Source organism: Saccostrea cucullata, unplaced genomic scaffold (assembly GCF_032062105.1).
Source record: "Saccostrea cucullata isolate Sc308-1 unplaced genomic scaffold, CSIRO_AGI_Scuc_v1 ctg1672, whole genome shotgun sequence".
Lineage (NCBI taxonomy): Eukaryota > Metazoa > Mollusca > Bivalvia > Ostreida > Ostreidae > Saccostrea > Saccostrea cuccullata.
The window spans coordinates 20,967-36,774 of NW_026940393.1; the positions used below are offsets into that span (position 1 = coordinate 20,967).

At 34.2% G+C, this 15,808-nt stretch overlaps 1 protein-coding gene across 1 annotated transcript in view; it reads right to left on the bottom strand.

The window, feature by feature from the left end:
• Positions 1-15,808, bottom strand: part of LOC134255333 (transient receptor potential cation channel subfamily M member 1-like) — a 31,205-nt gene that overhangs the window by 12,947 nt on the left and 2,450 nt on the right. Inside the window, exons 3-14 of the mRNA XM_062737855.1 lie at positions 15,365-15,476; positions 15,028-15,124; positions 13,806-14,149; positions 9,033-9,140; positions 8,434-8,505; positions 8,165-8,267; positions 4,943-5,107; positions 3,882-3,981; positions 3,209-3,440; positions 2,974-3,036; positions 2,547-2,699; positions 1,239-1,514 (exon numbers count right to left, since the gene is read on the bottom strand). Coding sequence (XP_062593839.1) covers positions 1,239-1,514; positions 2,547-2,699; positions 2,974-3,036; positions 3,209-3,440; positions 3,882-3,981; positions 4,943-5,107; positions 8,165-8,267; positions 8,434-8,505; positions 9,033-9,140; positions 13,806-14,149; positions 15,028-15,124; positions 15,365-15,476 — 1,825 coding nt within the window. The remainder of the gene's footprint in view (positions 1-1,238; positions 1,515-2,546; positions 2,700-2,973; positions 3,037-3,208; positions 3,441-3,881; positions 3,982-4,942; positions 5,108-8,164; positions 8,268-8,433; positions 8,506-9,032; positions 9,141-13,805; positions 14,150-15,027; positions 15,125-15,364; positions 15,477-15,808) is intronic.

Consider the following 15,808-nt stretch of genomic DNA (forward strand, 5'->3'; position numbering starts at 1 on the left):
CTCACGCGCATGCACGTGCGCTGCCTTCTGATTGGCTGAAACAAAAATCTCAATATCTTTTTTGTTTTTTGCGGAAATGCTTTGAAATTTTAAACATAGTCATGCATTAAGATATACTACAGTATGATATATAACAATTTTCACGAAAACACGCGCATGCACGTGCGCTGCAATCTGATTGGCTGAAACTTTAAATGGCTATATCTCCTTTGTTTTTTGACGAAATGCTTTGAAATTTAAAACATAGTTATGCATTAGGATATCCTGCAATATGATATACAAAAAATTTCAAGAAATCACGCGCATGCACGTGTGCTGCAATCTGATTGGCTGAAACTTGAAATGGCTATATCTCCTTTGTTTTTGGACGAAATGCTTTGAAATTTAAAACATAGTCATGCATTAGGATATCCTACAATATGATTTAGAAAAAAAATTCATGAAATCACGCGGATGCACTTGTGCTGCAATCTGATTGGCTGAAACTTGAAATGGCTATAACTCCGTTGGTTTTCAACCAAACAGGATGGGATTTACAACATAGATAGATATAAGGGCCTCCTACAACAAGGTATGGTCATCATGCACGTGCACGTACGTGCGTGCATTTGGAATGAGTGAAATTGAATGGGTGATTTTTAATACTTTTGGACTAAATGCTTTAATATAGAGTATATTTAAATAAATAGAAAGTGTAGATAAGACGATATGATCATTACGCACGTGCATTCACATGCGCACGCCTGCAATGTTAAACTTAGAATATAATTGGTATCCTTCTGGGAAAACGTTGTTAAAGTCAAAAATGCACAGATGTTGTCTTATTTAATGAGACTTAATGGAATATGGCACCAAAAGGAAGTTGGGGAGCGTTTGGGGAACATCTGTAACGGTTCCCGTTACAATTAGCACTAGTTATTAAAATGGTTTGTAATATTTCAGTGATAAAAGAGCACTTTAATGAGAGCGTTTATCTGCAGTGTAGTCCTAACGGTTGTTTTAGTAGGTCAATTTAATTTTCGTTCCGTTAACTTTCATCTGGAGGGTAAAAGTTCGTATAGAACTAAAAAAATAATTTAACGAATTCAATGCAGTTGATATTCATTTCGAGAAACAAAACCCGTGATTGAATGGGATGAAATCCAAGTCATGCATTACTTTGCAGAATGATTTTCCTAATTATATGTGTAAATGATTGTGTGTTCAAATTTTTAAAGAGTACAAAAATTTTTGCTTACCATTTCTTTTATCATGATCAGAGTAGGGCCCAGTGATCTAATCATGAGAAATGCTTCTAGAAAACGGAGATACATGATGAGTAACGATAATGAAAACATCCTTCGAGATATTGTGAAGGTTTCGGATGGGTAAAAGTGTCGTACAAACAGGGCAGTGATCAACAATTCATAAGACAGAATGTCAACTTGATTCCAAAAATTGTTTAAGTAACGCTTTACAATAGTTCTGTAACTGCGGTAGGATTTTCCTTCAATGGCAGTCTCGTGAAATATTCCCTGAAATAAAAAAAAAAAACACGATGTGTTTGTGAAACACTGATGCCCCCGTATAGCAACATAGCGAAGATTAAAAATATTACATTATGTGTAACAAAAACGACAAATTTAAAATGAAAATAGAATATATCAATACCCAAACTGGGGTCTTCTCACAAGAAATACGATTGTGAAATATGAAAGCCCTTGCACCATCTGTTCAAAAGTTAAGGTCAAGGATAACTTTTTGAAAGGTATAGGTCAAAGGTTCAAAGTTGTTGATATCTTAAGAAAGGTCTTTTCACAAGTAATACATATGTGAAGTATGAAAGCCCTAGCCCTAACAATTTAAAAGTTAAGGTCAAGGTTAAAGTATTAAAAAAGTGGGTCAAACTCCAAGGTCAAGGTCAAAGTTCTTGATATCCAATGAAAGGTCTTGTCACAAAGATTAAATATGTACATTGTAAAGTATGAAAGCCTTAGCCTTTTAAAAATTATAGTTAAGGTTTGTTTTTTAAAATTAAAGTTGGTTAACTCCAAGGTATATGTCAAAGTTCTTGGTATCCAATGAAAGGTCTTCATACAAGGATAAGATATGTAAAGCATGAGACCCCAAGCGCTTACTATTTAAAAGTTATGACCAAGGTTAAATTCTTTTTCTTATAAGTAAGTAAATCTGCGGGGTCAAGGTAAAATCTGTTGGTACCCAAAGAAAAGTCTTATCACAAGAAATACACTGTGAAAAATGAAAGTCATAGAACCACCAAATCAAGAGTTATGGGCAAGGTTAAAGTTTTGCGGACAAATAGACAGACAGAGAGAGACAGACGGACGGACACGACAAAGACTATATACCCCCGAACCATGGGGGGCATCAACATATTTGAAAACTTTAATCCTTGGGAATTTAATCCTTGGTTTAATTAAGGTATAGTTTCAGTAGATGTAAAAAAAATTAATACACGATGTGCCATCATTTTTTTTTTTATACATCTGTTTTGCATGCATGCATGACCTTAGATTTTGAGACTTTGAATCACTGCTTTTACTTACAAAGCAACTGAAAAATTCCTCCAGCAAATCGCCAAAGCCCCAAAAATAGACGTAATATTCAAATATTCTTGCCATGTCTCGGACGTAATAAGTTGTACCAATACTTGTCGTTACAAAGGCGCTGTAGCTGATCAGCATTGTCAAGAACAGAAACTGCAAGGAAGAAAACCCTACTAAACATGCATATCTGGGTTTATGTCAAGTTAATCGTCCATGTAGTCGGTCAGTGCTCCTTCAAATGCACCTTTTTTGAATTGGTACAGTTAGGGAAGATATTTACAAAGCCCAAGTTGCCATATGCTGCAAATCCTCAAGTTGCCATATGCTGCAAATCCTCATGATAACACAAATTTTGATGAGAAATGTATCGGAAGGACACTGTTACAGAGTATCAATTCTGAACCGTTTACATGGTAATTATACTTACATAGTTGAAGACATATTTTGACAGTGGAGATGTCAATACTTTGCCTGGTTTATTGAATACAGACTGAAAAAATTATAAAAATTGATGAAAAAATTAATGACAATAAAGAAATTAAAGTTCATGAGCAAAACATTGACTATTCGTTAAAAGGACTGTAAAAATGTTTAATCAATAACTCGATAAATTTATCTAAATTGGTTTTTTAAAGATTTTATACAAATTATTGGTTGGTTACCTTAATACAAGGGATAAGGTGTGGTGCTTGACCGCTGTACCAAGTTTTGTTAAGATTCTTCTGACTTGCCGGCTTTGCCACGAACTCGTACATGAAATTTTCGTACGCAAAGGTCAAAGGATTGCTGGTTATTCCCCAGATTGTGACAGGGTCCTCCAGAATCTTTAAAGTCTTTTTGGAGTCGGTTTCGAACATGGAATCAAGTATTTCTAATGCTCTTTCGTAAAACATTCTAAAAGGAACATTAAAACATACCTCTCTGATTTTACTCAATCTTTACTTAGTAGGAATTTCACATGCAAGTAAGAAAAAAATTAACAAATAAATCTTAACTACCTCAAAACAGTTGGCACATATGATTTTCGTCTTTTCCGGCACAATGGTTTTAGAGGAGTACATGTGGATTTTTAAATCAAAATTACAGATTTACAGTCTACAGAGAAAATGCGATCCATCAGAGACACTCGAACGTGCTTAAATGATAGGTAATTGAACTGATGTTTGTATTATCATTTATATTAGTGAATGGACTTTGGGCTTAATAACAGTTTTCCATATATTTGGCAATTTTATAATAAATAAAAGGGAAACCCTTCGTAATCAAGCAATACAATGCTTCATTTTTTCTTCAAAGATAATGAATACATGTATAATATAACACGTTTCTTCTTACTGTGCATGTTCCATCAGGTCTTTTGAAAGATTCTGTTCTTTAACATTATCAGCTTCCTCTGATAATTTCCGTAATGTTTCGTAGCAAACCAGGCCTGTCACTGCAATGAATATTTGGAACAGTTTGATTGAACTTCTCATCGAATAATAATAACTGTACAGTAAAACTCGTTTAGTACGAACACGGAAATTGCGAATACAAGGATATAGCGAAGTTATATTGGATCCGAAGCTACATAAATTTAACGAATTCCTTATACAGATATACACATGTAGCGAAGTAATTTCAGAGGTACCATTGACTTCGTTATAACCGAGTTTTACTGTATATCATTTTTTTTCGCGAAACCATATTTTCGCGACTAAGCCATCGGAAATTTATAAGCAAGACAACATTTTCGCGAGCTGTGGATTTTGTTGTATACAATCTTCTATAATACAAAAATACGCGAGTATAACAGTTTCGCGAGCGGGCTGACTCGTGTTATTACGCGAAAATAAAGTTCATGCTAACAAAAAGTGATTTATGTAGTTTTTCCGACCATTGATTTGACGTGAATAACCAATCTAATCTCCCAATTAATATAATAAATTCATTATTAAACAAGGGCTTCTGAAAGCCGCTTAATCCGAAACAGGTACATATGCAGACAAATACGAAAGTAATTGGGCATGCGCAATATCCATTGCTAATACACCTTTAAACCTTTTTCAGAAGATAAGTTGAAAGTTATGCCAGGGTCAACGTTTGTGGGACTTGTTGGGTTACGACATTTAGTAATCATTAACATTTTGGGGCTCGAAGTTTTATCAAATTATATGAAAAAAAGTGTTTTTACATTAATCATGACTTTTCATTCGATAGGGGTTAGCACTTTAAGTAATACATGTAATAGGTTAGCATCTAAAATTTATTTTAAAAGCTCAAATACTTTGTCATGATCGAAAGTCAAAATTTCTTCTTTTTCTAAGTTCTTAACCATTTTCCTTTGATAAAAGTTTAATGCGAAAAATTAAGACTTTAAACAATTAATAATATTTCTAAAAGAAAACAGAACATACTGAGTTGGTTTTTCCCCCGTAGCCAAACTGTTTCCGCGATTTCAGGCCTGTTCGCATACAATGCCCATAGAAGTATATCTTCCAAATTGGCTGGATTACTTTCTTGGAAATGTACTTCTTCACTGTTTTCCTCTGGTAGTATTTTCTGACATGTATATCCTTTTTCTGAAAAAAAGAAATACACTTACTAATCTTACTAATTTGTATTACTTACTCAACTTTACAATAATTCCAGGATAGACTCTTTTGAGGATGTACAACACACCTACCCCAAAAAATTCCTGTCGTTTAATTTTCGTTATTTTTGTATATTTAGTACATGACTAAATCTACTGCATGTATGCACATTTTGGACAAAATCGTTCGAGTGGTTTTTGGATAAGAAATTCCAAAAGTTACCCCCCTTTACTTGTTTACAAGGAGAGAAATTTTTTAATCAATGAACTACTTAAACCTTGATTTTCAAAAAAGCCAGGATAGATATAACTGTCAAATTTCATTGACTTATTCCTTTAACCATTTAACACAAAAACATAGTTATCTTTTTGATATACATATCATTAATTTTTTTTAAAGACCTTAAACTGAAAAACTATGAATTATCTAAGCCTTGAAAATTGTGTGTTTTTCAAATTCAAAATTTTTTTGTGAAAATACCTGTCGTTTAATTTTGGTAAAAAACTTTTTTTAGGTAGCTGGTAGTGAAAATAATCTTCATAATTTTTTATATAATTTTTGTACGACCAGTTTTGATTTAAAAGCGGAAAATTACCCCATCCCCCTTTCTTATTAAATCACGTTCCCGCGCGTCTTTCAGACGGGGGTCGATCACTTTGCTATGAATCTACAAATACACATTTAAAAAAAAATCAAATTGGAATATTGTGTTTGCTTCAAAAATATATTAACTTACATATTTAAAAGTTCTCACATTTAAAGAGTATTTAGATGTAGATTTTTAGGCAATTTTTGAATACCCCTACCACGCCCACCCCTTCCTTTTTTGCGTCGCAGACCACTAGAGTTTGACGGAACGTCGTTTACATGCAGTGCAAATATAGTAGTATTTCGTCATTTGAATCCCGGAGGTATACATTAGTTTTTAAATTCATGAATGCAGAATAAATATTGACTACTGGTTTTACATACAGATATCAGGAAAAAATTACTGAAGGATTTTAGTGTTTAGCCCATATATTTATGCGTTATGCATTCCATATCACATGAAACCTGAATACGAATTCAAGTTATGTTGTATATGTTGATTTTTAATTTTATTCCTTTTAATTTTATTTATCAAAAAATGGTGTATGTTCATCTCTCCTGTAATATAAATGGAATAATTATATAGTTTCGGAATTCTTTCATGTAATTATTTCAAACGAGACAGTATGTGGCCGTGGGTATACATCGACATTTGCATACATGTACACCCCTCACGATAATTGTACGCATTCTTTCAATGTTGTTGCTTCTAAAGTTAAAATGAAAATTCCGTATTCGTCCACATTAACTTCAAAATATCAAACATTAAACTCTTCATCTATTTCAATTTATATCAAAACGCACATAGATATTTTTAAATAAATATCCTATAGGCTACGTTTTGTTTTGATTCGAGGAAATGCGAACCGACATCGTTGACAGCGACAGAAAGTCAAACGATTTGCTGCAATAGGATATTCATAAATTCAGATAATTTCAGTACTAGTTAACGATTCTTTTCAATTCTATACTTACATTGTGTGTATGATGTCTATAGTATTTGATTCTCGGATTTATCAGGTCTTGCTATAAATGTATTTGATTCTGTGTATGCGGAAAAAACGTGAATAAAGGGGGAAAACAAACATCTCCTACATTTTTAGAGTTGTTTCTCTTTGATCAGTAAGGGTCTGAGAACAAAGTCGATTTTACATTGTAAAAAGTTTTTTGTTTGATTATTGTTGTTTTATTTAATTAAAGAAGAAAAAACAATATTTATATCGTAAATGCACAAATTATAATAAAGACCATTAATCGGAATGTTATACTAGTATTGGCAATTGTGCATAATGAGAATCTCGGCAATGTAAAATGAAATTTTCAGAATAAAAAAAATTGCTGCGCTTTGATCAAGACTACAATTTATTGTATATGAAATGAAATAAACATTAAGGGGTGGTATTTTATGTCTTTTTACGGGGTTTAATTGGATTAATTAAAAAAAAAACTTATGGATTCAGTTCTTTTATGATTGATATATATCAGGATCGTTTTACTCATCAATTTGACGCTTTATTTTTGACGTTAAATTTGACGTCACGTCAAACGTTCAATTGAAATTGCAAGAGTTATCTCCCCCAGTGTGTTGTACGTCTTTAAGTTTAGATTAAATGAATCATACAAACGAGGAAGTCTTGCATTTCTTGTGATCTGTACCAGACCCGTTTACCCATATCCTTGTCGTTTCTCAGTATTGTGATGAGATTTTTCCGTGAAGAGTTCATTTTCCATCGATTTTACATACTAGTATATGTATGGAGAACAACTGCTTTTCTGATTACTAAAACATAATTAAGTAGCACGGTTTTTGTCATTTTATACTATAGTGCCTTGGCTACCCGACATCACTTCTGTGTTTGAAATCTTTCTCTTTTCTAGCGATTAAAAAGCGTGAAACTGAGACTGATCAGAACGAAAACGAGTTGCTAAATTCAAGACACGTGTGAATCCGATTTTCGTATTTTCATAAAAGCAAAACGTGAGACGTATTTTAGATAAAAAGGCGAAATCGTAAGATTAAACTGGTCTGCTGTACGACGTATTGATATAAAAGTCTAATTTGCAAAACATGTAGATTTTGAGACAATTCTCCGAAATATTGTTATACATGTATATAATATCGTCCTTCTTAAGAATTTGTCACTGATATGGAGTGACCGCTACTTGCCTGTGAACGACTACAAAATTTAACATAAAATCGGCAATCGGGGTCAATTAGCTGGGAGGGGATCTTTGGCGCTAACATCTTCATTTTTGTACAGCGACACGGAACTCGGTTTATAAAGGTTTATTGAAAGACAGTTCTCCGCGCCCCAAAGTGGATTCGATCTCTCGCTACGTAAGGATCAGTTCCATTCTCTGCGACTCTAAACCAGACGCTCTAATCACTTCGCTACATATACGAACTAATCAACGTGTATAATATAGTTATGGAAGAAAATAATAAATCATGTCTACTTTGGTAATCGAGAAGTTCTCTGCATATGGTCTGTGGTGCTAGAAGACCCTTCTTTACATCGCTCTTTTTGAAACATCTCTCGGCCTCTTCTTTGTTTATTGACTATAAGATATGAATATTACATGTAACTCTGACGATACAGTCCTGTTTGAGGCTATTTAATTTAAAAAAAAAACGCCGAAAGAAATTTTCAAAGAACCTCATCTTTTATTAATACATTTTTTTTCTTTATAACATGTCTCAAAGGCGTTTTCTAGTTTCGCCTTACCTTCATTAGCCACATCATTCCTAAGCAGTTGCAGTCTTTAACTTTTGGTCCATGCTTCGGGCAGCTTATAGTCTGAGAAGAAATACTTTGAAACTTGAAATTACAAGAAGTCTAAATCAGTTAAATACACACAACTACACACGTACAACAAGTACAACAACCTAACCCTACATCTGTCGAGAATAGAAATACTAAGATTGAAGTATTTTTAGATTTACTTGTACGATGTTAACGCAGAAATAACTTGATAAAAAATGGATTCCTTAAAATTGTTTTAGACGGATAATTATTGATATCGGTATCAAAATATATTTTATAATAATTAAATTTGACGATTGTAGAATATCGATAATTAGAAATATTTTGAAAAAAAGGCTTGAAACGTCAGATGTTTTCGACAACATATGAGGTAGAAGTTAGAGTATCTGTAATTAGTTTACATTGCTATTTGAGGTAAGAATATGTACGGAGCACCCTATATACAACACATGTGTCTGTGGTCCTCGTTATATATAATGAAGTAAGAAATTAAGGATTATCTTGTCTATAACACACTTCACCCGCCGATATTCGTATAAAGCAATGAAGCACAAACGTACCGATTTGTACAAAACTGGTATGTCCTTCATTTTAACAGATACACCGTGATCCATAAGTACTTTGACGTAATCGGTTCTATTGGATTTCAGCGCCTCCAATAGTAAAATCTGAAATAGAGAGATATGTACATGTAATAAAATGACTTATTCAGAAAAATCCCTATATATATATATATTTTTAATTTAAAGCCCCTTTTAGAAATCGAACTTGAAAGGACTTCTTTTCCTCTTTTTCCAAGGAAGATTTTGCGCACCAAACCTTGTTTTGTGAAGGTTGAAGAACATATCGGGGGGGGGGGGGTCTTGATTCATTTTGCGCAATTTATTTTGTACGTATTAAGTTTATTATACATGTATGACCTGGCATTTTAAAGTTCTCCGATTGGTCACGACGCTTTTTCTGAGATACAGGGTGTTTCATAATATATGTTACATTTTAAAATTTAAATATCTTTGATATTTATCATTCTTTTTACACAAATTATATATCAATTTATATATCAACTATAGTTTCCATTGCGCAATATTTCGCACATCATAGTAAAATGAAGCGTATTTACTGTTTTAATGCAACTTTTTTTGCTTAATTATTAAAATTAAAGAAAATTAAGAAATTATAGGTATAAAAATGTAATTACAATTTGATATAACTGATTTTTAACCGATTTTGCAAATGAAAGGTAGGTTGACGTCGTTACAGTGTGTTTTTGACGTTATGATAATCTGTAGCTCTTAAAGAAAGGGGTAATAAAAATATTATTTAAGAAAAAGTAATAAACATACGCTTTTGAAATTTAAAACATAGAAATTTGAGAATATCTCCAATATTTTTATTATGTTTTCATGTGAATCCATTGTGTACGTCATATTTTGTAATTCTCTAAAAAAAATAGTAAGATTTGCTAATTTTTTGCATTTTGAGATGCCCCCTCTGGTAACAAGACGGTAGAATTTTGTGATTCTTAGATATACTGTATTATATAATATTACTTATCAAATATCATAGTTTGAACAAAATGTCTATTGTAGTATTTGTATAATTTGCTTTATAGTGCTAAAAATTGGCATTTCCCTATGTAATCCTATAGTAAAGGTACCTGTATTTTGAGACGGTCCCTCAAAAATACCTGGACGGTAGATTTCCCCCAAACTTAAGTTAGATATGGTATAAAAATGAAGAGTTTCGCTATTGTAGTTTTCACACAATAAAACTATAGTCGGCCCCCTTAAACATCAAATCTTAAATTTTAATACTTTTTAAAAAGTTCTCGAAATTGTGACGTCATTAAGGTTAATTGTGACATGCACTCTGATGTCACAATTTCATTACCTTTTAAAATGGATTTAACTGATAGACAAAAAGCTGAAATTGTAAAACTCTATTACCAATACAAATCACCAAAGATCATTCAGAAGTTAATGAAGGAAAATTTACCAAAGGAAAAGAAGCTCTCTAGAATGTTGATCAGGAGGTTAATAACAAAGTTTGAGAAGACAGGGACAGTATGCGATAAAAGACATGACAATCCGGGAAGACCGAAGACTTCGAGAACTGATGATTTCATCAGTAAAGTGGAAGCTTTAGTTACTGAAACTCCTCAGAAAAGTGTAAGACTGTCAGAGAGATGTTTACGGAAATTTATGCTGACAACACCAGTGTTTCCAGTGTGTACAGGACATTGAAATATGACATGCAGTTAACACCTTCAGAGCTGCCAACCCTTACGATTTTGGCGTAAGACGTACGAAATCAGCGTCTAAAATACGCCTTACGATTTCTGTCTATATTCTTCCGATTTCAGTTTTTCTCTTTCAAAGTATATAATACCTGTATTTTCATAGCTGGCAGTCCATAGTATCTACATTATCATGTATTCATAATTCTTACAACGTTTGCTTGTATCATCGTTTCGGTTTTAGAAGGCCAATCACATTCATGTCAATGTTTTAAAGTAAACAAAATGGAAACAACTATGTCTCAGACCGCATGTTCATTTACTAAACATCTTCAGCGTCAGGGGGCTTAGGTGGTCCCTAGACCCCGCCTTACTATTTGTCATTTAAGAATGTTGGCAGCTCTGCACCTTACAAGCTTTCAATAATGCAACACCTTAAGGAATCAGATGTCCAACACCGACTTGAATTCGCAAGATGGATGCTTCAGCATGGAAATGACGTTTTCCAGAACATTTGGTTTTCAGATGAGGCACATTTTTACTTAGAATGTGAAGTTAATAAGAAAAATGTGCGATACTGGTCGACAGAAAAGCCTGATTTTCACCAGGAAAAACCTCTTCATCCACAAAAGGTGACAGTATGGGCTGCATTAAGTTGTAAAGGTGTTGTTGGACCCTTCTTTTTTGAAGAAAATGGTGAAACGGCCACAGTTAACTCAGAGCGCTACCTCCGCTTATCAAGAACTAAATTTCTGCCTGCCTTGCGTAGAAAATAAAACAACCTACAAACCGTTTGGTTTCAACAGGATGGAGCAACACCCCACACCTCATCTGCCGTTTTAATCTGGTTGGAGGAAACATTTGCCGACAGACTGATATCCTACAGAACGGAAAGAGTATGGCCTCCACATTCACCAGATCTGAACCCTTTGGACTTTTTCCTGTGGGGATTTCTGAAAGAGGGTATACAGCCCGAAACCACAGACACTTGATGAACTCAAAAGGAATATTAAACTTCAAATGAGGAATGTTTCAGTAGACATGTGTGGCAACTGTGTAAAAAAATTCAGAAAGCTACTTTCCCTTGTTGTTGAAAGAGACGGTGGTCATATAGAACATTTAATGTAAAATTTTACCTTAAAATGACGCAACTTAGAAAAATGATAAAGCTGCATTTATGACCCATGTGTCCTTTAAGATTTAACACTCATGTTCATCATTATTAACATTAAATCTTATGGATACGTATAATAAAATGCGGAAAAAATTTTGCTTTATTTATTCTCTGTTTTTGTCTTACAAGCCATTCAAAATGTAACATGTATTATGAAACACCCTGTACCTTAGAGTACGTTCACATCAAATCAAGTTCCAGAAGGGCTTATTCGGGTTTTCCCCTCGACAAACCTTCAATTTATATTATTTTCAATTAAAATGGTTACATTTTTGGGTCACGTGAGCTCAAAGCTTACGTGAGCTTTGTTAATCACCCGTTGTCCGTCCGTCTGTCTAGCGGTCCGTCCGTCTGTTTGTGAACTTTTCTAATTTTCAACTTTTACTCAAGAAACACAACGCCTATTTTAACCATAATTCGTACAAAGCATCCTTGGGTGAAAGAGACTTTAAGTTGTTAAAATGAGGGGGCAAGTCCCCTTACAAGCTCGATGGAAGATGATCAAGAAAAGACAAATATAGGGTGGGGTCATTAAAAAGTCTTCTTCTCAAGAACCACTGTGTTCGGAAAGCTAACACTTATATTTAAGCTTTCTTAGGTAGAGTAGATTCTAAATTGTTTAATAATTGGCCCTCTGGGGAAATGAACATTTTCAATAGTAAAAGTATTTTTGACAAAAAAAGTGGGGGGCCAGGCCCCCCTCTGTTGCTACGTGCCTGTCTTATCCGCAACTCCTCTTATACCACTCAGTGAAATTTAATGAAACTTTCACAGAAACTTTATTACATAATGCCATTGTGCACCTCCTATTTTACTTTTTTAACCGACACATATTTTGGGTTTCCCGGCCACAGCAAAACATGAATTTGCCATTATGGGATGCAGGGGTATCATTTAGTGAGCTCATAGCTCACAGTACCTCTAGTTTTTCGACCTATCTAATTGCACATTTTAAAGCACGTGTCATTGTGTGCATTTAAACATGACAGATGCCAGTACTTAAGATGTGAAACTTCTTTCTTAGCACACCGTTGATATTTTATTGTATCTGACACCATGGTATTTTTTTAAATACATATACATGTATAAACATGTGTTAAGCTGATCGTCTAATAGCACGCCTCAATCTGTGGTCGACAAGAATCAAATGTAAGAAATGTAAAATTCCTAATCAAGAAATAAATTAATCATTTAATGACTTTTGAATTTGCGGTCTTTTCGAATTCGTTACTGGTAACCTGGCAAGGAATTGTTTAACCGTGGTCGGCCTTTGTCAACCAATACTGTACCAGTCCCGTAAAGCCAGGAGTTGACCTCATCAAAAGTCGACAAGAAATCGGTGAGCCAATGCTCACTAGTAATACCCCCTCTCTGATGTGAATATACAATCATGTTAATAAACGTTACGGGTATATGCAGGGATCATATAAAGATAAATCCCATCATACTGCATGCCTCAACAAAGTATGTACTAAAACTTCAAGCATCTGTTATGAGTAGTTGCTGAGAAAACTGCGACAAAAATTTGTTAATTTATGAAACGGACAGATACACTGACAAAGGGGGAGTTGCTGAGAAAACTGTGACGAAAATTTGTCATGTGTGAAACATGTATGGAACGGACAGACGCACGGACAAAAAAAAGTTGACATCAGATTTGAACAGAAATGAATCCCACCATATGGCATGCCTTAACGAAGAGTGTGCTAACATTTCAAGCATCTGCGATGAGTAGTTGCTGAGAAAACTGTGACCAAATGTTTTTACAGAGAGACACACACTGGTAAAACAGTATACCCCTCTCTCCTTCGGAGAAGGGATATAATAATTGTTTATTGCGATACAATAAAATATCAGCTCAGGCATATTTATCAGCAATTAAAACGCATTTCATAAAAAGTAAACTTTATCCTTTTCACTTACGTGGCCACAATCCATGAGTAGGCTATGTTCTTGTAACACTTGATATCCCACATAGAAATAAAGCGGAAGTGAGGGTGGAGATGTAAACTTGGAATCCACGATATAACCCTCGTTACCAAAAGACGTCAGTAATTTTTCGGCAATGGTGACTTTTTTGTCCTTGGTGACTTCGTCTTTATGAGTTTCCATACTCCAAGATACAACCGGTTTGTCATGCTTATTTTCGCTGCCCAAATTACCATTTTCTTTAACTAGAGAACCATTTGGAACTTCTTTGTGAACATTCGGATTTTGGTACGAGGAGATGTCGTATATTTCGCTTTTTTCGGGTAATGCGGGTGATTCTATATAAAATAAATATAATAAATATTTTATATAAAGAAGGACATGCTCAATCACAGACAAACATGTAAAATGTTTCATGTATACTACCTGTATTGTAGTTTAGTTTGAAACACTTGCGTACGGATTGGAATAAAAAAAAATTGGGATCGTTTATAAGAATTAATTATTTAGAACTTGCCAAATACATATCGTATATATATGATAGACGAGCAGATTCTCTCTTGTGCGAAATATATCGCTTATAACTCATTCTATATTCTGTTGCTCGTATTAAAATAGAGTGCTTACGTATCAAATTTCAATTCCTTTTCAATGTTCAAATTAATTGGCTTATATTTTCTTGTTCACTGATCAAAAACGCTTATTTTACAGAAGGAAGGGACGAGATATATTTTTATGAATTCTCTTGCATGTATATTTGATTTATTACATGTATAGCACTCAATCCCTATTTATCTATAATGATAGAGCTTCGCAAATTAAGATTTGAACTCGGTATTTGAGCAGTGGTGGGTTGCTGTTTTGTCGTCCAAGAAACAACTGCGACAAGGGACCTCTATTTATGGTGTCTCATGCCAAGGACCGGTTGGATTTGAACCCGCGACGTAAGGATCAACTCAATCCGCGATTCTACAGCCAAAGACCTTATCCATCGCGCCTCTTAGGAGAGCAGGAAAATACATGTTGCGATAACTATTAGGCAGATTTTGGCTGGTATGGCGCTTAAATTGAACATATTTGTATTCCTGTACCCAACATATTTGTATTCCTGTACCCGAAAAGGTGACTGGTAAGTTAAGAATTGTCTATGGAAAGTTCGAAAACACCTTCGCTGTATACAGACTGATTTGGAATAAAACCTCCATACAAACCGTACCGTGAACTTCTTCCAACGCCCATCCTCTCACCACTGCTTCGCCAACAAGTTTGGGAAACATCAACGGGTCGTCATTTTCAGTATCAAACTCGCTCACCTAAAATAAAGAATTTTGTTCTGGTGACTTTCATCGAAATGTTAAATTTTATAACTCCCTCATAGATATACCATGTAACTGTTTTAATATACCGATACAAAAGTAACAAGAGGAGATTTCGGATGACTGGTAAATAGTTTTGAGAGCAAGAATAAGCCTATTTTACTTAGGTAAGGGGATAAGGCCCTCAACATAGTATACCGACACTAACGTAAAATTTATATTATTATATACACATACCATCCAAGGTCTTTCTTTCAGTCTATGTAAGTTCTTTTCCAACTCCTGAAAATGATCGTCATTGAACTTGAGTCCAAATAGAAGCGCCGCCTGGCTACGCAGATTTTCCTCGCTGCACCAATTCACAATAAACGAGAAGTATCAATTAGAAAACCAGAAGTCTCTGTCGAGACTGAAGCTCTACTGGTTTGAACTTATAGCAAAGGAAGAGAAAAGTACTTAAGCAGCTGGGATTTGAAACTAAATAGAATAATGATCGTTGATAAAGTCTCTTTATGTTCTTAGTGTAGTCTACTTGTGTGCCAAGTTATACTGAAATCAGACCAAAACTGTAGGAGGAGTAGCATTTTGAAACAATTTACAGACATTTCTATTTTTAGTAACCACGGCAACACTGTTCATCAAAATTAAAATTCGATATAGAGAATTATGTATCTTAGTATA